At 35.4% G+C, this 20477-nt stretch overlaps 1 protein-coding gene across 6 annotated transcripts; it reads left to right on the forward strand.

The window, feature by feature from the left end:
- Positions 1 to 13980: 13980 nt before the first annotated feature.
- Positions 13981 to 19987, forward strand: LOC105790455 (receptor-like protein 15). 6 transcript variants are annotated; one of them, XM_012618053.2, is made up of 10 exons: positions 13981 to 14406; positions 14517 to 14594; positions 15087 to 15161; positions 15331 to 15483; positions 16455 to 16529; positions 16633 to 16788; positions 16902 to 16985; positions 17073 to 17225; positions 17317 to 17466; positions 17568 to 19987. In XM_012618053.2, the coding sequence occupies exons 1-10, from the start codon at positions 14043 to 14045 to the stop codon at positions 19808 to 19810; spliced, it is 3531 nt and encodes a 1176-aa protein (XP_012473507.1). In that variant the 5' UTR covers positions 13981 to 14042; the 3' UTR covers positions 19811 to 19987. The 6 variants fall into 6 exon arrangements, with proteins under 6 accessions (XP_012473507.1, XP_012473508.1, XP_012473509.1 ...); XM_012618054.2 differs by lacking the exon at positions 16455 to 16529; XM_012618055.2 differs by lacking the exon at positions 14517 to 14594.
- The last annotated feature ends 490 nt before the right edge of the window (positions 19988 to 20477 follow it).

The raw sequence follows: 20477 nt of genomic DNA on the forward strand, positions 1-20477 counted from the left end.
GAGATTTTTAAAAATTTACACAGTTTCCTAATATTACAAAATCAAATCTTCTCAATTTTTTTTTTATATTTATCATGATACCCATAAATTTTTTAATTGTTTTTCTGAACCACCAGAATTTTATGTGGATGAGATTTTTTTAATTGAGTGGTCTGCTTTTCTCCTTTTGGGTGACTGAATTTTCTTGTCACCATTGTTACGAATGCCATTGAATTTTCCACAAGGAATTTATCCCATATATATTAAAAATATATGTGTTTTATTTTTCAATTCAATTATTATTGTTTATTTTATGCTTCAATTCAGTTTATTATATATAAATTTTAATGTCATTAATTTATTTTATGAAAATATTAACATGTTTGTTTATTCATGTCATGTTGATTCTATTTTTAATTCTTTTTCATATTTTGGTTACTAAATGATGGGTATAAAATATTATAAATAAAATTAAATTCTTTTCTATTTAACTCCAAAGCCAAATCTAAAGTTTTTTTTCTACAATGAAAGTATTATAAATCTCTAAACTTAAAAATATTTATAAAAAACTTTGGTTGAAAGAAAATCTTTATAAATTTTAAAACCAAAACACGAAACTTTAGATTTCCTAACGTTTCACAAAAAACATTATAGTTGTTGAGTAATATTTTTCTTGTGTTTTATTGGTGGGAGCCTTCGGGTATTTATACATGTTATTACAGCTCATGATATGACCTCCACTACTTTATCTTGACTCCATTGTTCCTAGTATTGACATTCTTTACGAACTCCAGCATGCTGGACACGTGTCTGGGTTGCCTGTGGAGAGTGTGGTCCTTTTTACGAACCCGTAGGGCATATGCGAACTGAGATCGTGGCCTTTCCTTGGTTCGTGCAAGTTGGATTCTCGAGCTGGGTCCGCGACCTCGCCTTGCTATCCTCTTGTGGTTCCCTTCACGCTCAATCATTTGGTGGAGCCTATCTGGGTTACGGGTAAGTGACCCGGATCCTATCGAGGGCTCAAGTTAGTGATCTTTAGTATATAATAATAGTCCCCCTAGTGGGTTTAAGGAGGGTTATAAAGTGGTGCTTCTTAGATCCATCACAGCAAGTTCAAATGAAGTTTCTTATGTACGCTGCGAGCTGTGATGCATAGTGACCGTCTTGTCAAGTGCGTGAGTGAGTTTCATGTGCATGTATATGATCGTTGAAAGTTGAACCGTTTCCATCTACTCGTATCTGGGTCGTTGATCTGCCTTAGTCATATGAACCGTCAAAAGTGGGGGGAAAAGAATTCTTTAAAAGGGGGTTTCCTAAAACCCTAGAACTCACGCTATTAGTATATTCATAATTGGAATCGATTGAAGTTCTTCTTCAAGGTAAATCTCAAGAATCCCTCATTTTAGGTTTTAAATTTCTTCCATCCTTCTCTTTTTCTTTATGCCAAAAACATGTTGAGGATGAGAGGGGGCCCATGGCCAAATAGTTCCGCACTATCCACCCGAAAACATCCTTCTAAAGCTCTTGTTTAGGCCAATTTTGTCCATTTCACTACAAAGCACGAAGAAATGCTTCGAGCTCTACATGCACGGGGAATCAAAATTCTCAATTTTGCCTACGAATTCTCCATCCCTAAAGGTTCGCACCGATTTAGCGATACCAGCAATGGTAGTTTTCTACTTCCTTTCCACGCCTTGGAGGCTAGGTTTCATTTGCATTTGAACCCCTTCTTTTGCCATTTACTTGATGATTACCAAATTGCCTTTGGTCAACTTTCTGAGATTTCATGATGGATTGCAATGCCCTACTTTATTGATTATTGTTATTGCAACAAAGCACCACAACTTGCAATATTCCAAAACTGTACCTATTAAAGGCTCAAATTCGAGTGACTTCAGTAGGTTTTTATTATTTCTCTCCATTGTGGGAAAGGCCCAAGTATAATTACGAACTGATGCCCAAACCTTCAGTTGAACTAGAGTAAGTACATCAGGGTAAATTACAAGTTTGTCGATGGGTTTGGGTTTCCTACAGAGTGGTCTACCCTTAATAGAGATATGTGTTCTTTCCAGTGAACTGTTAGGACGGTTGGAGGTGAGGCCTAGCTGAGAAGGCTTAACGTTGGTAATTCCTTAATTATTGAGGACGCTATAATTGTAAGAAGCATATTCTTATATTTTTTGAAAGGTCGCAACCCTAATGGGTAAAGACAGGGTGATACAAAAGAAGTTATTGAGGCATTAGGTGTGGTTTCTGAGAGGCAATCATGGTTACATGTGCTCTACGGTGATAACGATCATTTGGGCTAAATTTTAATAGGGTTGAGGGGAGAGCCTAGAAATTTCTATTACACTTATTGTGGGATAAACATTCATCATTGGACAATATCGGGCTTGCCATAGATGAAAAGTAATCCCTCCGTTAATCTGCTACATGCTCCTACTGATGTTAGGGTTGTTGATGATGCAGGCATAATTTACAGTTTGGAGAGTGACTTTAAGGAAATGATTAGTATCTCATCAGAAATTAACGAGGCTATCGAAGCTACTTAGGTAATGAATCTACGAGCTACTTTGAGGGACTAACGCAAGAGGCGTAGAACTGGTGTGAGCGCCATTAACGTGGTTATTACCAGTGAAGAGGATATAGATAGTGGTAGGTTAGAGCATTGTCGCAAAAAGAGGGAAGATCATGCTAGGACTTTTGCTATGATGGTTACAGCCTCTACTTCGCCTTTCGCGTGCTCACAAAGCACAGCTCGCGAAAGTTCTTTTACTCTTGCCTATTGTAACTCTTCTCCTTTCTGTAACTCTCTCCCTACCGTGCCATTCTCTAGGGGTTTAACTATTGGGAACAATAGTGAACCAACTTCTAGCCATCAGAATTTGAATAGTCAGAAGCTACAAGATATCGTATGGAAGTCGAGAGCTTCCGTTTTAGAAATAGTAAAGAGGAAGCTATGTATCGACGAGTCATCTAAGAGCTCGCATGAATCTGAATTGCTAACACTCAACTTTTCTCTACAAGCTTTCCTTGCTGAGGCCTCTATGATTAGCTTAGGCCTCGAGGAGAGAATTGGCAAGACAGGGGCTACTCAAAGGGAGCTAGAATCGAATCTTAAGGTTTTTGATGAGCGATGGCAAAAAATAAAGACTGAGAATGAGGTTTTCTATAAGCAAAATGAAGAACTGGTTAGAAGGTTGGACTGTTCAGTGAGGTCGTAGCCTTAAGTGTTGAGTTGAAAAGGGTCATTGAAGAGCACAAAGCAGTTGTCAGCCAAATTAATTCTGATTACAAGGATGCAATAGCAACGTTGAAACGCAAATAAGAAAAAGCTTTTGAAGGCTTTAAGAAGAATACTTTAAAGATCTTGACTGATATCACTGTTGAGCTTAAATCTAACATTCTTCTGTATACCTAAGTTGTTGCTGGGTCCTTTAATTTTGGCAAGGTTAACTTTGACCTGCTCTTTGAGGTAAAAATAAACCATTTTAGCTATGATGTCCGCTGCCTTTGGGAGCCACTTGGAAGGAGTTCACATCCAAATGGAAAAAATCGAAGGATTTTTACCTCGAGGGGAGCCTTGAACCAACCACTGTACCTATTGGTGATGATATTATAGGTAATTTTGTTGCTAGGAATGTTGATGTTGCTCAAGGAAAAGAGAGGAATAATAAAAGGGCAGGAAGGGTGAATGAGGTTATTGGTAACCAAACTGTATTTAGATGCTTGTTGTTTTATGGCTTTGTATTGTGGTTTTTAATGAATGAAAGAAATAAAACTTTTGAGTTTTAATGTCATGAGGATTTTTCTCTCCATAAACTTGAGCAAAGTGTAACTTAAGAGGAATTTAAACAAGTTTCGTAGGCTTCTATATTTTAATTTGTGAACCTTAATGTGACAACTAGAAACTTTTAACTCTCACTAATTGTTTGAAGGTTGCGGTGTTAAACCTGCGAGTCTTTATATGACAGCTGGGAGCTTTTAACTCTCACTAACTGTTTGGGGGCTGCGATGTTAAACTTGCGAGCCAGAATAATATGATAGTTGGGAGCTTTTAACTCTCGGTAATTGTTTGAGAGTGTGGTGTCAAATCTACGAGCTTTAATATGACAACTAGGAGCTTTTAACTCTCGCTAACTGTTTGGGGGTGTAGTGTTAAACCTATGAACCTTAATATGACAATTGGGAGCTTTTAACTCTCGCTAACTGCTTGGGAGCTTTGGTGTTAAACCTGCGAGCCTTAATATGATACGAATGTTGTGAGGAGAGTTTTTTCATTTAAGGGATAATGAATTATACATATTATTTTTTAGGTGTTGGACATTCCATGTTCGCGGTACAATTGCGCCCTCCATTCTTGCTAACTTATATGCTCCATAACCAATTTTTTCTACAATTTTATACAACCCTTCCCAATTTGGAGATGTTTTTCCTTGCTACGAGGCTAGTAGATTGGTTTCAATATTTCATAAAATAAGGTCGCCTACTTGGAACTGCTTGTTTTTAACTTTGGAGTTGTAGTAGTGAGCCATTTGCTAAGCGCGTGGTGCGTTTTTTACTTCAATTGTTTCCCTTAGTTCATCAATAAGATCAAGGTTAAGTTTGATAGCTTCTTGATTAACTTCCTCATTAAAGTGTTGCATCCTGTGCGACTTCAAACTAATTTCCATTGGGATTACAGCCTCTGTACCGTAAATAATGGAGAATGTTGTTTCTCCTATTGCAGTTTGGGGTGTAGTTCCCAGAGCCCATAAAATTTCATGTAGTTCTTCCAACCAACCACTCTTGGCCTCACCAACCTCCTTTTTCAGGGCCACTAGGATTTTCTTATTTAACATTTTTACTTGCCCATTAGTTTGTGCTATTTTTACCGAGCTTTGAGCTAAAATTATTTAAAGGTCGGTAAAAAAGTTCTTAAATTTCCCTTAAAATTGTACGTCATTGTCTGTGATAATCAACTATAGTGCACTGTACCTACATATGAAAGATTTTCATAGAAAAGATTTCATTTGTCTTTTAGTGATGGTAGCCAGGGCTTCAGCATCAATCCATTTAGAAAAGTAGTCCACTACGACCACTATGAATTTCTTTTGTGCCATAACAATGGGAAATGAGCCAAGTATATCGATTCCCTATGTTGTGAACAACCAAGGGCTTGATATGATCTGAAGAGGTTCTATTGGCCGCCTCTGCACTTGGGCATATCTCTGGCAGTAATCACTTGTGTGAACCAAATCATACTCGTCTTTCTGAATTTTAAGCTAATAATATCTCTCATAAGAATTTTTAGCATGAGTAGTCTACCCCCAAAGTGATCACCGTAGATTCCCTCATGAATTTCCCGCATTACATATTCAGCCTTAGGTTGTGATAGACATCGCAGCAGTGAGTTTGAAAACTCATTTTTATGTAGTACACCCTCCAAAAAGGTGTATCTATCAAATGTAGAACAAAATATATTGTTTTAATTTATTATGTAATTAAATCAATTCATATTATTCAAGTAGTCGATCATGCACTAGGAGTTCTGTAGGTATTTGTAATTTGTGATAATGGTATACCTCGTGACTTCACGTTGTAGCCTCGCGAGCTCCTTTTTTTTTATCATGGTTATCTTGTTCACCTTGGAGAGTGCGAACTATTGGGGTCATATAGGTCTCCTCCCAATCAATGCATAGTACTTGTAGCATGTCATAGCTCAAGGTCTCTTTATGCTCGAGTAGGATTTTCTTTTTTTTTTGTTCTATGACAACCAAGGATGCTAGTTTGGACATCACCAGCATGCGTGTTGTCACTTCTTCGGAGCTGTTTAATTTGAACTTTGTCAAATCCTGCGAGTAAGTGGCTGTAATTGTATTATACTTCTTTAGTTTTGCCTCTTTGACCTCGTATTTACCATTCATCTGTTTCACCACTAGCTGTGAATCTGTATGGGCAATCAAGTCCTTTACTCCTAGTTGGCGTGATAATTGTAATCATGATACCAAAGCTTCATACTCAGTAGTGTTGTTGGATGTCTAAAACCCAAATGATAATTCATACTACCATTCACTACTGTTGGGGTCAATTAGGAGTATATCTGCTCTTGATCCTAATTTGGTTGTGGAGCCATTGACATAAACTAACTAACTTTTTGAGTTATCAGTTGCATGTACACTTTTTAGAGGTGGGTTAACTACTGTAATGCCCAAAAATTTCTATTTTTATTTCTGTGTGATCTTGACATGAATCTGTATTTGCTTCAGTGCTTAAGTATTCTGGGTGTGTATGAGAGGTCCTAAGTTCAAGCCTTAGCTTTAGCAATCTTTGCTATTTTAGAAATTAAGCCCTATCTTTGTTTAGTGGGCTTATATTTAGTTGCCTGCAATTTCATATCAGAATGAGCCTGTTGGTTCAAGTGGTAAGGTGTTTGTGTAATTAGAGGACTTGTGTTTGAATCCCTGCGCAAGCATGGGTATTTATTTTGCTCGGTTTTGTAGAAGTGTTTCGATGGAGTTGGGTTTATGAGGAAGTTGAGATTTGGTAATTATCAGTTATTTTATTTTATTTTTTTCTCCTCCCAAAACCTTCTGACGTTTTTTCTTCCAAATAAAAAATCCCGAATTTTCTTTTTCTTGCCTTATTTACTCTGTGATGAAGTTATCGAATTTTTTCTTCTGTTACTGGTTTTTATTTTTAAGCCTTGCTTTTGTGCGCTTTAAACACTTGGTTTCGATTTAATCGGTAAGTGAGTTAGTGGTATCATTCTTTAATCGTTTGGTTTCTAGAGGCGGAACCTTTGCAGTATTTTGTGCATAGGGGAAGTAAGGGAAACAACAATTTCTATTTAATGATTGAATCGATGAGAGTGAACGGATGTGTTAGAGGTAAGTGGGTGCGTTTTTTTAGGTTTTGTTTTGAAGGGTTGTGAATTGTTGGCTAAATTCATTAGGGGTTTTCAATTTTTAGGTTTCTAGAGGCTCGAGAGTGGTTTCGCATCGAAACGTTACCAAGTGTGTACCCAAAACGCAAAGAATGAGTTTTCAACAAAAGTAAAAAATGCTACTGTCGACGCCACATGGGCGTGTGGTCACCCATGTGGTAGGCCGTGTGTGAGGACACGATTGTGTGATTAACGAAGGCATGGCCATGAGCAGCGCACAGTCATGTGATGGCTCGAGTGTGGCCGTGTGGGCCACACGGACTAAACCAAGTTGATCGTGTGGGCCTACATGGGCATGACACACGGGCGTGTCGATTATTAGGCCAGGCCGTGTGGGCCACATGGGCAAGGCCAATCTGGGCATGTGGGCCCGCACTGACATGCGAACCCATTATATTGAGATTTTTTATAGGGTCGCACGGGTCATCTTAAAAGACTGTGGGCCTATTTTAAGGTCGGTAGGCCTATTTAAACATTGAAAACTAAATATCTGTTGTTCTATTCTGTGCACATAGGCATGAGTGATTTATCTGTTAAATGTATCTGTATATACATGTTATATCCGTACATAGGCATGTAAGCATGGTTAATCTGTATGTTTGAAACTGAATATTCTGTATATGATATAGGGGTTGGGATCATATATATGGAGGAAGTGTTCTGAAAGGCATTTATTGCCTATATTCTGGCAGCTTGGCTGCAGCTAATCTATTATGTGCCGCATCAGTACAATGTGGTGTGTATGGCTGAGTGGGTGTTTTAAACCCCACATTGTGTATAGAGATGGTCAGAGATGGTGTGTAGAGGATGGGGGTAGGATTCTGTTATCTGATTTGCATATCTGTATCTGTATCTACATCTGAAATGGGTTGTAGCCCGAATCAGTATTTGTATCTGACATGGGCCCAAGCCCGAACTTGAATATGTTTGATTTGTGATATTCTGTGTGTGTGCATGCTTAATTCTGTGGGGTTACACACTGAGTTTACGTAAACTCACTCTTTTCTTTTTGTTCTGTACAGGTAATTCACAGAGTTAGGTGAATCAGTGCAGCAGAAGACTCGACGGTGACTACTGACTTTTACTGTTTAATTTTGTTTTATGGTTTTATTTAAGTTAGGCATTATTTTTGGAGAGTTTGTAACTTTCGGGACTTTCTAGACTGTATGGACTTTAACTGTGGTTTTGGTTTTGTTGCTCGTTTTATACATGCTTTAACAAAATGATTTCTCTTAAAACGATGGTTTACTTAAACAAGGTTTTCTAAATCACGGACTATGTTACTTAAACATCATGATTTTTTATAAGCTTTCGAACTAAAGGATTTTATGGCAAATGAATAAATGTTTTGAAATAAATGAAGGCAAATAAGGGATTATAAGCTTAAGGTTTTTATCGAGTTAGCTTTGTTTTCAAACCTATTCCATATGACATCACCAGATTCGGCCATAACGTCTAGGCCGGGTTTGTAGCGTTACAACTACTAAATGGCGTACAACAAATTAAAGAGAAATCTTAGTATAAAGTGCCGAATTCATTAATAGATTGAATTGTTAGCTTTCAACAATATCCATGTAACATACGATTTTCTCAGGATTTTCATCATTCGATATTCCAAATTATAAATTACATTACCTGTTGTATCAATAGCTTTCTTAAAAAAACACTCCGCCATGAAGTTAGCTAGTACTTGTCCTTTTATCACTATTTACAAACTGAAGTCTATTTCGAACTCAGCCAGCTTAATACCTCAATTTGTCACCCTTCTTGAAGTGTCCATCTTGGACAATACTTGCTTCATAAGTTGATTGGTCACAACAACGATCGAATGGGCTTAGAAGTATAGCCGCAACTTGCAAGCTACAATTATCAAGGTAAAAATACACTTTTTCTATTTTGGGTACCTTAGCTCGTCGTTTTGAAGTACTTTGCTAATATAGTACACAGGGATTAGTGATCACTTTCTGATCTAATTAACACTGCCGTAATCGTCTCCTTTGAGGTAGCCAAGTATAGGTAGAGCGTTTCTCCTATGTGAGGTGATTTCAAAAATAGAGGGGGAGTAAGATACAACTTCAAATTTTCAAAGGCTGCATAACATCCTTCAGTTCATGAGAGAGAGGTTCTCAAGGCTTTGAAGAAAGGGAGGGATTTGTTTTCCATCTTGGAAATGAATTTGTTGAGTGCCACTACTCTACTCGAGAGGCGCTGTATGTCTTTTATGGTTCGTGGTGGAGACATTTCCATGATCACCTGGATCATGAAGCCTAAAAACCTTCCAGCTCTCTCTAAATTCATGAAGTCTAAAAACCTACTAGCTCGCACTCTAAAGGTACATTTCTTGGGATTCAACTTCATGTTATGAGCTTTTAAGACTACAACTGTCTTAAATAGGCTTAGCATATGTTCCCTTATTGACCCACTTTTTACCAACATGCCATCAATATAGACTTCAAGCTCATGCCCTATCTGGTTTCTGAATACTCTGTTCACTAATCTCTGATAGGGCATGCCCACATTCTTAAGGTCGAAAGACATAACCCGATAGCAGAAGAGTCACTATTTAGTGATAAAATTTGTCTTTTCCTGATCACCTTGATAAAAAAATTTGATTATAGCCTGAGAAAATGTCCATGGAGCTCATAAACCCGTGACCTGCAGAAACATTGACTGAATGGTCAATTGAAGGTAGAGAAAAGTTGTCCTTAGGGCACACTTTGTTGAAGTTAGTGAAATCTATACACAATCTCCATGTTCCATTCATTTTCTTCACCATGACCATGTTCGAAACCCAATCTCGATACTCCGCTTCTCTGATGAAACCTTTTGATAGCAAATTAGATACGTCTTGCATTATTGCTTCCACCACCTACGACATGAGTTTCCTTATTTTTTATTTTATTAGCTTTGCTTTTGGAAGGACATTCAACTTGTGAACGATTATCCAAGGGTCCACCCTTGGCATATCCATCGCAGACTAGGCAAAAACGTTTGAATTCTCCTTTAAACACAGGATCAGCATGCTTTTGTCTTCCGCCATGAATGCTAATGAGATTCTGACAGTTTTTTCCTCATTTCCACAAAATAGCTGCAAAATTTCTGTATTCTACGCAACCTCTGGTTTCTTGTTTCTCTCCTCGTCCTTTATATCCAAATTATTTAAATCCAAGACTTGATTTGCTAATACTGCTCCCCGCAAACTCTGTCTTTCAGTGACGGGTTCTCGTGCCTGATTAATAAATAACATTTGACACTATAGTTTGCTGATCTGAGCTTAAAAATCTGACCCCAATGTTCGTCGAAAACATGATTTTCATGCAAAACATTGTGACCACCATATTTTCTGTCCTCATCACCGGTCGTCCAAAGATAGCATTGTACGCCATTAAATGGTCTATCACATAGAATTTGACATACTCCATAGTTGTGTGCTCGCCATATCTTAACATTGGTAAGGTGATTGAGCCTTTGACCTTAGACAACACATGTTTTTTCAATCTCATCTTTTGGTATGCATCCTAAGACAACACCCCAATTGCACTTCTACTGTTTATGAATATCCTTTTGACCTCAAAACCTGCAATTATTGTCGAGACAACCATTGGATCATTACCCTCTTCGTTATAAACTAATTCTCCATTGTCACTATTAAATCCCACTCTCTATTTTTCCTACCAGAGTGATCTCTTGGAGCGCTATTTGACATCACGCTTCTCATATGTACCCTCTTTTTTACGTTGAAACCTACCTAGTATTTATCTGTGCCTACAATCACATGGATGGTACATTCAAAAATTTTGAGAGTTCATCATTTCGTACTACCTCATCTATGGCACCCTTTAACGTGAAACAATAATCAATTTTGTGCCCAATGTCATCGTGGAAGGCACATCTATCACTAGAATTCAATCTTCTTGTAATGCTCCTCATCGAGGGTGACTTGGGTAGGATACCATGGCTCTTGACTTGGCTAAGAATGAAAGTGCAGGTGGCATTCAACAGGGTGTAAGCTTCAAGTCCGCTATCAAGAAAGTACCTCATCGTGTACTCTAGTTGAGAACCTTGAGGGGCCTTGAGAGGGTTACCATGAGCTTAATTTCTGTATGACTTATCATTTCTCAGTTGTAATAATTGGTCAGGAGGGCCTATCTACTTCAAGATCCTTCCATTTTCCTTGATTGTCTGTTCTCCCTTTGAAAGGTTTCACGGTATGCCCTATTGATTTCTTTCTCCTCCACAAACTTGTAGGTTCACTCGTATAAGTTAGCCAAACTTTACGGTCTGTTATAGGTAAAGGAGTATTGTACATGATCATTCTATACTCACATTATAAAAGCATCTATTGCAAATTGGTCTTCTAAATTTTTTCTTGTTGAGGGTCACTACATGGAACCTCTTCACGTAATACTGGAGGGACTCACATTCTCTCTGTTTTACCAATATTAACCCCATAGGTTTGTTCATAATTGCTCAATGGACTCTAAATCTTCCCAAAATTATCTGCCCCAACAGTGAGAAGTTTTTAACCAAACTTTGGGAGGGGATATAAACCAATCCTTGGTGCTTCCCTTAAGCGTCATTGAAAAGGCCTTGCACTTCGCTACATTTGATGCCTCTAGCACATTCATATAGTCATTGTATTGTACCAAATGGGATTACGGATCCCTTCCTTCTTTGAACATATCTATTGGGACTTTGAAGTCACGTGATAAGTTTACTATTATGATCTCAAGGACCAATAGATTGTTAGAGTAGAACCAATCGATGTTCTGATATTTAGAGTGCAGCACCCTTAGACCCCTTTATAACTCTTCTATCTCATTTTGCCATTCTTTCACCTGTATGCCTAGGGCTTTATTCTGCATGTTTACGTTGTCTTGGAAGCCAAAGTTATCAGAATGCATTTTTATTTTTAACTCATCATTTTACTTCAGCAGCTCATGTTGGAAAGCCTGTTGTTGATCAAACCGCACCTCTTGAGCAACCATCTATTCCCTTATGAATCTTACTTGCTCCTGAAGGGTAGAGAGCTACTACAGTGGTGCCTCTTGGTTAGGAAGGAGCGTCAACCCCTGGCCAACGGAAGTGTTCAGGTCTAGAGGGCCAAAAACTCTTGGATGAGCTGTATTGTCGAGGTTCTTCGTTCTGTCAGTAAACCACCCCAACAACAAATTTGCTTTATAATGATTATTGCCAGAGCCTGTGGCTCCGACCTATTCTATCGAATGGATGAAGGGAAAACTCAAATTTGGGTGAGCCATTTCGATTCTGAAAACTTGACATAAATAAAATCAGACTTGTTGAAATTTAACAATTGAAAGATTGTCCACACTCATCCCACCAATTTTTGATAATATTTTCCTTATGTTTTATTGATGGGAGCCTTTAGGTATTTATACATGCTATTACAACTCATGATATGACTCTACTGTTTTGTCTTGACTCCACTACTCCTAGTACTGGCATTCTCTGTCCCTAGTACTGGAATTCTTTACGGACTCCGAGCCTACTAGACACGTGTCTAGTTGCCTACGAAGCACGTGGTCCTTTCTGTTTCTGGGACTGACACCCTAAGTAGGCTCTGAGCTTACTGGACATATGTCTAGGTTGCCTACGGAGCGCACGTTCCTTTTTGCGAACCCCTAAGGCATATGCGAACTAAGACCGTGGCCTTTCCTTAGTTCTTACGAGTTGGGGTCGCGAACCCCCTTATGAGCTAGGTTCGTGACCTCGCCTTGCTATCCTCTCGTAGTTCGCTTCGCACTCAATCGTCTGGTAGGGCCTATCCGAATTACAGGTAAGTAACTCAGATCCTATTAAAGACTTGGGTTAGTGTTCACTGGTATATAACAATAGTAATAATTAAACTAAAAATGTTTTAAGATAATTGCTTCATTTATAAAATTCAACACAATATAATAAATCTGTTATGCTTACCAAAATTTTAAAAAAAATTATGGTTGTCACGCTCATAATATAGGTGAAATTTTATATAAATATATATTTATAAAAATATGATATAAATAACAAATAGTGATTTTATTGAAAGATAAAATAAAAATATTAAAATTTGATAGATATTTGGGTTTAAATTTTATGGGTTTATATTCTTTTCAATTTTTCCTTATAAAAGATATAGGAAATGTTTGATAAATAAGGTTTTGGATTTCTTTTAACTGATTTGGGTACAAATAGAGGATTAGGTAGTTAAACCCTCTAATTGTAGTGTATGGTGAATAGAGGTTTATAAGAGCTTGTTGAGCTAAAACCTCCAAAACAAAAAATGCAGGGATGGGCAACGTTTTTCACAGCTGATTAGGAATGAGATATGTGAAATGACATATCTGTCTGACCATGCTTGCTATAAAATACTCTCTTTGCCATATACTCTCAAATCTAATAGATAGAGGTGCCAAGATATCAGTAGTCTCCATTATCCAATTTTCACTTTTACCCCCAAAATTTAAACTAAAACTTCTTATATAAAACATTTAGTTTATAATTTTTTTAATAAATTTGATATAATTATTTATAATTATATCTAATTAAATAAAAAGACATAGCCCCCAAATAGAGGTGCTCATGGGCTGGGCGGCCACGCCCGAAATATGGGAGGCTTCGGGTAAAAATATAGGCCCGAAATATGGGTTTGGACAAAAAAATGAGGCCCGTTTAGAAAACGGGCCGGGCCTCGGGCACCACTTTTTTGGTCTGAGCCCGGCCCGAATATATAATAAATATATATTTTTATTTTTTAATTTTAAAATATTTTTAAAATACTTTTTTTTATTTTTTATTTTTAAAATAAATTTTTGGTGTTTATTAAAAAAATGGGCTGGGACAGGCTCGGGCTTAAGAATTTTTTCTCGGGCTGAGCCTGAATAAAATTTCAGGTCCATGTTTTGGGCCAGGCTGGAATTTTTCTGGGCCCGGCCCATGATCACCTCTACCCGAAAGCTTGATTTTGTTTTTAGTATAATAATAATTCTGTGGTTAGCATAATTAGAGAAAAAAAAAATCAATGCAGTGGGGCCCAACTTTTGGAGTAAGAGAGGACTTCAAGGTGTATAAAGTCCAAGGCTTTGTTTGATCGAAATGGAGGCAGGTATCAAGTGAGTGGTTTGTTGATTTAGAGAAGATGGAGGCTAAATCGTTGTGGGTATTACTCACTACACTTCTGTTCATCATACAAGGGTGGCGACAGATTGAGGGGTGCTTGGAGCAGGAGAGAATTGCTCTCTTCCAACTCAAATCTTTTTTCAATGACAGTAACTGGGTAGATGTGAAAGGTTCGAATTGTTGTGAATGGGAAGGAGTTGAGTGCAACGTCACTAGTGAACGAGTAATAGGTCTCGATCTTGGTTTCAAACGTCAATGGGATAACCGTGAATGGATATCAGATCCATATGGGTATCTCAATGTCTCTTTATTTCTTCCATTTGAGGAATTGAAGAGCCTTGATTTGAGTGGAAATGAAATTGCAGATCTTGTAGATAACCAAGGTTGGTTGCTTTTCATCTCTTCGATGACCGATTAATCCTTGAATTAATTTATTCCTTTAATTTTTTCTAAATTAAGACACTCATGATCAATAACTTTTTCTTGCATGCAGTATCTGTTTCATCTGCTTTCAACAAGTTAGAAACTCTTGTATTAACTCAGAATTACTTCAATGATAGTATCTTATCAAGTAAGCTTCCATCTCTCAAATTCTATCAAACTAATTGTAAGTTTATGCAAAAAAATAAAAATAAAATGAAAGAGTATAAGGTTTGATCATACCAACTTACAATTGATTGCTAAATTCTCTATTAATTTATTTCATAATACGGTTATTTAAACTTTTTAACTAATTTTAATTGACAGACAATAGGTTGAAATAAACAAATTATTTCCCATATGTTAATTAAAAGTTTGCATATATTTAAACAAGTTAAAGCGTACATGTACTTAATGAGAGAATGTATTGTATGAAATTGTGATTTTGTGTTATTCTTATCTCTTTTAAATAGGAGAATGATAAATCAGAATTTTCTTCTGATTAAAAATGCCTGTATAAAAATCCTTGAATATTAGATACAAGTGAGTGCCACTTTTATATTAAAAGATTAAAATTAATTTTTTCATGTGAATAAGCCTTGAAATGTGTTGATATTTGATATATTTCATTGTTCTTGGATAGAATTGAAGAGTTTGACAAACTTGAAGACGTTAGAGTTAAACTTCAATAGCATCAAAAGCCTCCGACAGTTTCAAGGTATATCTAAATTTGATGTTCTATGTACAATCAAGTATGTCTTCAAGGCGTTTACCTATAAAAGTATATTTATGAATAAATCAAAGATGAAATCGAGATACAAATAATTATTTTTGGATATTATATAAACAAATCCTCCTTAAAATTATTCGACTTAAATCTTTTATAGGTGAGAAAGCGCAACCGATGATAAATTTGGAAGTGCTTAATTTGGATTATAATTCCTTGAACAACAATGATTTGGCATATCTCAAGGGGTTATCAAGTTTAAGGTCCTTGAGTATTGGGGGAAACCAATTGGAAGGGTCAGTAGGTATTACAGGTATGTAAAATTTCATAAAATAAAAATAATAAGCTAAATTTGGAGTTCATTTTTCGGGTAGTAAAATAAAGGCATAATGATTTTTTTGGTCCTTCAATTTTATAAAAATATTATTTTAGCATTTAATTTAATTTTTCACCTCTTTTAATATTTAAACTTGCTTTTTATCAAATCACCCTAAAATGGATGAAAAATTTAACGCTTGTTAACTTTGTTAATGTGGCATATATGTTGATTTCCACGTAGATGACATATAAACATTTAATTAACTTTTAAAATAAATATTTTTTCTCTTTAATATATAAAGTAAAATATATGTACCACGATAATAGTATTTCAATTTCAAATTTTTTCTATGTCTTTTAAATTCTTTTAGTATTAAATTAAAAATTGTATTTAATTAATACATACCATCAATCTAAGCAACGCATTGGAAAGAAACTAGTTAATATATATAATCAGCCTTGTAGATGTGGAATTAATTATCTTTATCTACTATAATAGCAACATTTATAAAGTATACAGTATATTATTTACTAAATTAGTTCTTTATAAATCTGTTGTCTCAAATTTTAGCACAACTAATTCTATTTCTAAGTGAACTAAAATTAACAAATTTTAATTAAAATATTATTTCAATAAATTGTTTAAATTTTATATAAAATATATTAATCATATTTTACGAAATAAAAATAGTTTTTATAAATGGAGTTACATTAGTGAATTTTATTAAAGACTCAATCTATATCTTGTTAATAAATATTTTTATTAATTTTTTAATTTAAAATTTTATAAATTTAAATATGACCTAAATATTAAATGTTGTTATAAATCTATAGCGACCACTTATCTATAACATCCAATATTTTGCAGACAAATGAAGTTGTTATATAAAATTTGACCACAACTGAATTTTTGTGATGATTACTTTATTGGACTGACAAAAAAATGCATTCTATTGATTTGGATAGTATTGAATAATATGACAAAGCTAAAGAAGTTGGACTTGAGTGCCAATAAAATTGAGAACCTCCAATCTCCCTATGGTATGTGTCGATATGTTCTACTTTATATATTCTTACATATACATACCAATATCTCATTTAATATTCCATTAGTAGTAAATTTGCTTATCTAAATGCTTTGTAGATGGTGAGAGGCCACTTAATTTGACCAATTTAGAAGAGTTTAATTTGGATCAGAACTCCTTCACGAACAACTTATTGACACAGCTTAGTGGGTTTTCCAATCTAAAGTCATTGAGTATACAGAATAATCAGCTTAAAGGATCAATAAATATTAAAGGTGGAAATACTTAACATATTTAATCTTCCTTTAAACAAAACAAATTATTTATTGAATTATTACATTTATTCTGTGTGATTTTAAATTTAAATTTTATTTGTCAATTTTTACAGAATTATTAGACACTTTAAGCAACTTAGAGGAGCTAGACATGGGTGGAAATGAGCTGAAGGAATTTGTGCCCATAAAGAATAAAGGTATATGTATCAACTAAATAAAGTCTCACTTATTGTTTGCCATTAGATATCTAGTGAACTGATGGCAATTATTAATTTGACTCTCAGAAAATGAAAGTTTAGGAAAGCTAAAGGTTGCTAACCTAAACGGGGTGTTCAACAATGGAACTGCTTCTCTAATACAACTCCTGGAGACATTCTCATCTGTTAATACCATATATTTGAGAGGCAATTACTTTAATGACACCTTTTCTACTCAAGGTAAAAAAAATATGTGTGTGTGAATATTTAGTTTTAAAAATATTATTTACTTAACATCAATCATTTAAATAACTCTTATAAATTTGTAAAGATGAATTGCAAGTGTCGAGCAAAATTGAGGAATTAGTACTAGATCGATCATCTCTCAACAACGACATTCTTCAAAGCATTGGTGCATTGGCTTCTCTTAAAATTTTATCTTTGAGTGGTTGTGGGCTGTCTGGGACATTACCTACCCAAGGTAAATTAATAATTATGACATAATTATTTAGACAATCTCTTGATTAATTATTTTTTATCCTCCTAGAATATTTAAATAATTTGTACAAATTTATTTTACAGGATGGTGTGATTTACGGAAATTTGAGGTGTTGGATCTTAGTGAAAATGCTCTTAAAGGAACCCTCCCTTCATGTTTGGCTAACTTGTCATCACTTCATTATTTGGATATTTCCGGTAATCAATTCGTCGGGAAAGGTGTCTCCATTGGCTTAGCCAATCTCACTTTGCTTAGATTCATTTCTCTTTCACGAAACCTATTCGAAGTTCCTTCCATTTTCATATCATTTGCCAACCATTCACACCTCAAAGTACTCTCCAGCAATCAAAACAAGTTAGTGGAAGAGCCTACCATTCCAAAATGGGTCCCAAAGTTCCAACTAAAAGCCTTCCGTTTGTCAAATTGCACAACAAAGGAACTCCAAACTGAAATTCCGAAATTCCTCTATTACCAAAATAACCTGAGTATTATTGATCTTTCATATAATAATTTTGGAGGGAAGGTTCCTTTTTGGTTGTTAGAGAACAATACAAGAATGGAAGCATTTTTAATGAAGGGTAACTCTTTTATGGGTCATCTCAATCTTCCATCTCATCCGAATCCAAACATATCCTTTGTTGATATATCTGACAACAAAATACAAGGTCCAATTCCAGCAAACATTTGTTCAATCTTTCCACAACTAAATGGGTTAAACCTAGCAGGCAATTCCCTTCAAGGTAATATTCCTCCTTGTCTGGGTAGTTTGACCACTTGGAATTTATTATTAGATCTGTCACATAATCAGCTATCTGGAGGAATACCAGAAATGTTAGCTCAAAGTGACTCGTTGAGGTTTCTTAGGCTATCAAATAATCATCTAAGTGGAAAGATAACCCCGACAATCTTTTGCTCAACTTCATTACGATTGCTATATTTAGATGGCAATAACTTTGATGGAAATATACCTAGCATTGATATCTCAACTTTCCTTTCATATTCCCTTGTTGATATGGATTTAAGTAACAACAATTTGTCCGGAGAGCTCCCAAGATGGATATGGAATGTGTCAAATTTAAATGCATTGGCAGTATCCAACAATCAGCTCAAGGGTCTCATTCCGATGGAATTGTGCTATTTGGATTCCCTTAGAATTTTGGACCTTTCAGAAAATAATTTTTCTGGCCCAATACCATCTTGCTTCGGCCCACAATCTATCATACATCTCCATTTGAGCAAAAATAGATTAAGTGGCACCTTGACAAATGCATTCTTTAATAGCTCTTCCTTGGTGACTTTAGATCTTAGTGAAAATCAGTTGAGTGGAGAAATTCCATACCAGATTGGAACTCTTTCTGCTTTGAGTGTTCTCCTTCTAAAAGCCAATTATTTTATTGGAGAAATTCCCATTGAGATATGTAAATTGTATTCTTTAAGTATCATTGATCTTTCTCAAAACAAGCTTTTTGGTTTGATACCTTCTTGTTTGAGTCGTTTAACTCTTGATCCAAATGGTGAAAAATCTTTAACAAAGACCTATTGGGAGGGCTCTGGAGGAATCTTTGAGCGGGGTAATTACTTTGGACTGACTGAATTTGAATTTTTCACTTTAAGAGGAGGCGAGTCATTCGATGTAGGTTTCGAAATTGAGAATCAAATGGAAGAAAAGGTGGATTATACAACAAAAAGAGCATCTTACACGTACAAGGGAAACATTCTTGAATACATGTCGGGAATTGATTTTTCATGCAATAGATTAACAGGTGAAATCCCCATAGAGATTGGAAATTTGAGTGAAATTCGATCACTAAACTTGTCACACAACAATTTGACTGGACATATACCATCAACATTCTCAAAGCTTAAGCAAATTGAGAGTCTAGACCTTTCTCACAACAACCTAATTGGAAGAATCCCTTCTCAATTAACAGAGTTGTACACCTTAGCAGTCTTCAATGTGTCACACAACAACTTGTCAGGGAGTATTCCGTCTCCAAAAGCTCAATTTGGAACCTTTGATGAAAGCAGTTATGTGGAGAATCCTTTTCTCTGCGGGCCTCCCCTGCATAAAAATTGCAGCGACCTTGATTCACCCCTGACAACAGCACCAAATACCTCAAACAACGAAGAAGAAAGTGGTTTGATGGACAAGTATGTTTTTTGGGTGACCTTTTTTGTTTCTTATGTAATTGTGTTGCTGGTTATTGTTCTCATCCTGTATATAAATCCTTATTGGCGACTAGCATGGTTTTCTTTTGTTGAACACTGCATCAAGACTTGTCAGTACTTTCTTCTGCAATTTTCCATCTTCAAAAGGAGTGGGTAGCCTTCTACTTTGGTGGTTTACATTTGTATGTAATTTTCATCACTCTTTTTTTTTTTTCAAAGTTTGATTGGATTATCTGCTTCTAAGTTTTTAGAGCTAGAATGCAATATATCTGTTATGTAAAGCAATATATAAAGTTATGCATTCTCAATTAAAACATTTAATATTGCTTTATAATTTTTAGTGTTCTGATAATATGATGTTAAATTCAACATATTGTAGCATATATATTAATATAACCTATATTTATCTATACAAATTTTTTAGTCAACCAAACCATTGATGTGGTGGCAAAAACTTCACATTGTTTTCAAGTCTTCATTGACATTAGGTTGAGGTTTCAAACCCTAGCGTAAAAGAGAGGGGAGAGGGGTTGTCTGAACCAAAACTTCATTTCAACAGATATCCTTTACCACTAAATCATATGCTCAACTGAAACTTATATATATATATCAAACATGAATGATATAAATAGTCTTTAAAGTTTTAAAATGAACAAAATTATAATAATTAGTATGTAGTTTCATTATTTTATTTAAACTCAAAATAATAATATTTAAAAATTGAGTTTACGTGATATTTATATCCTTGGTTAAAATTAATAAAATGTAAATATAAACTTTATTTTATTTTATTTATATTCAAATTTAATAAATGTTTATCTAAT

Source organism: Gossypium raimondii, chromosome 8, assembly GCF_025698545.1.
Source record: "Gossypium raimondii isolate GPD5lz chromosome 8, ASM2569854v1, whole genome shotgun sequence".
Classification (NCBI taxonomy): domain Eukaryota; kingdom Viridiplantae; phylum Streptophyta; class Magnoliopsida; order Malvales; family Malvaceae; genus Gossypium; species Gossypium raimondii.

Excerpts from the sequence above, each read along its gene's own strand:
- LOC105790455 (XM_012618053.2), top strand. The coding sequence starts at position 14,043 with ATGGAGGCTAAATCGTTGTGGGTATTACTCACTACACTTCTGTTCATC. Across the intron at positions 14,407-14,516 it reads AGATCTTGTAGATAACCAAG|TATCTGTTTCATCTGCTTTC; the intron begins GTTGGTTGCTTT and ends TCTTGCATGCAG. Across the intron at positions 17,467-17,567 it reads TGGGACATTACCTACCCAAG|GATGGTGTGATTTACGGAAA; the intron begins GTAAATTAATAA and ends TTTATTTTACAG.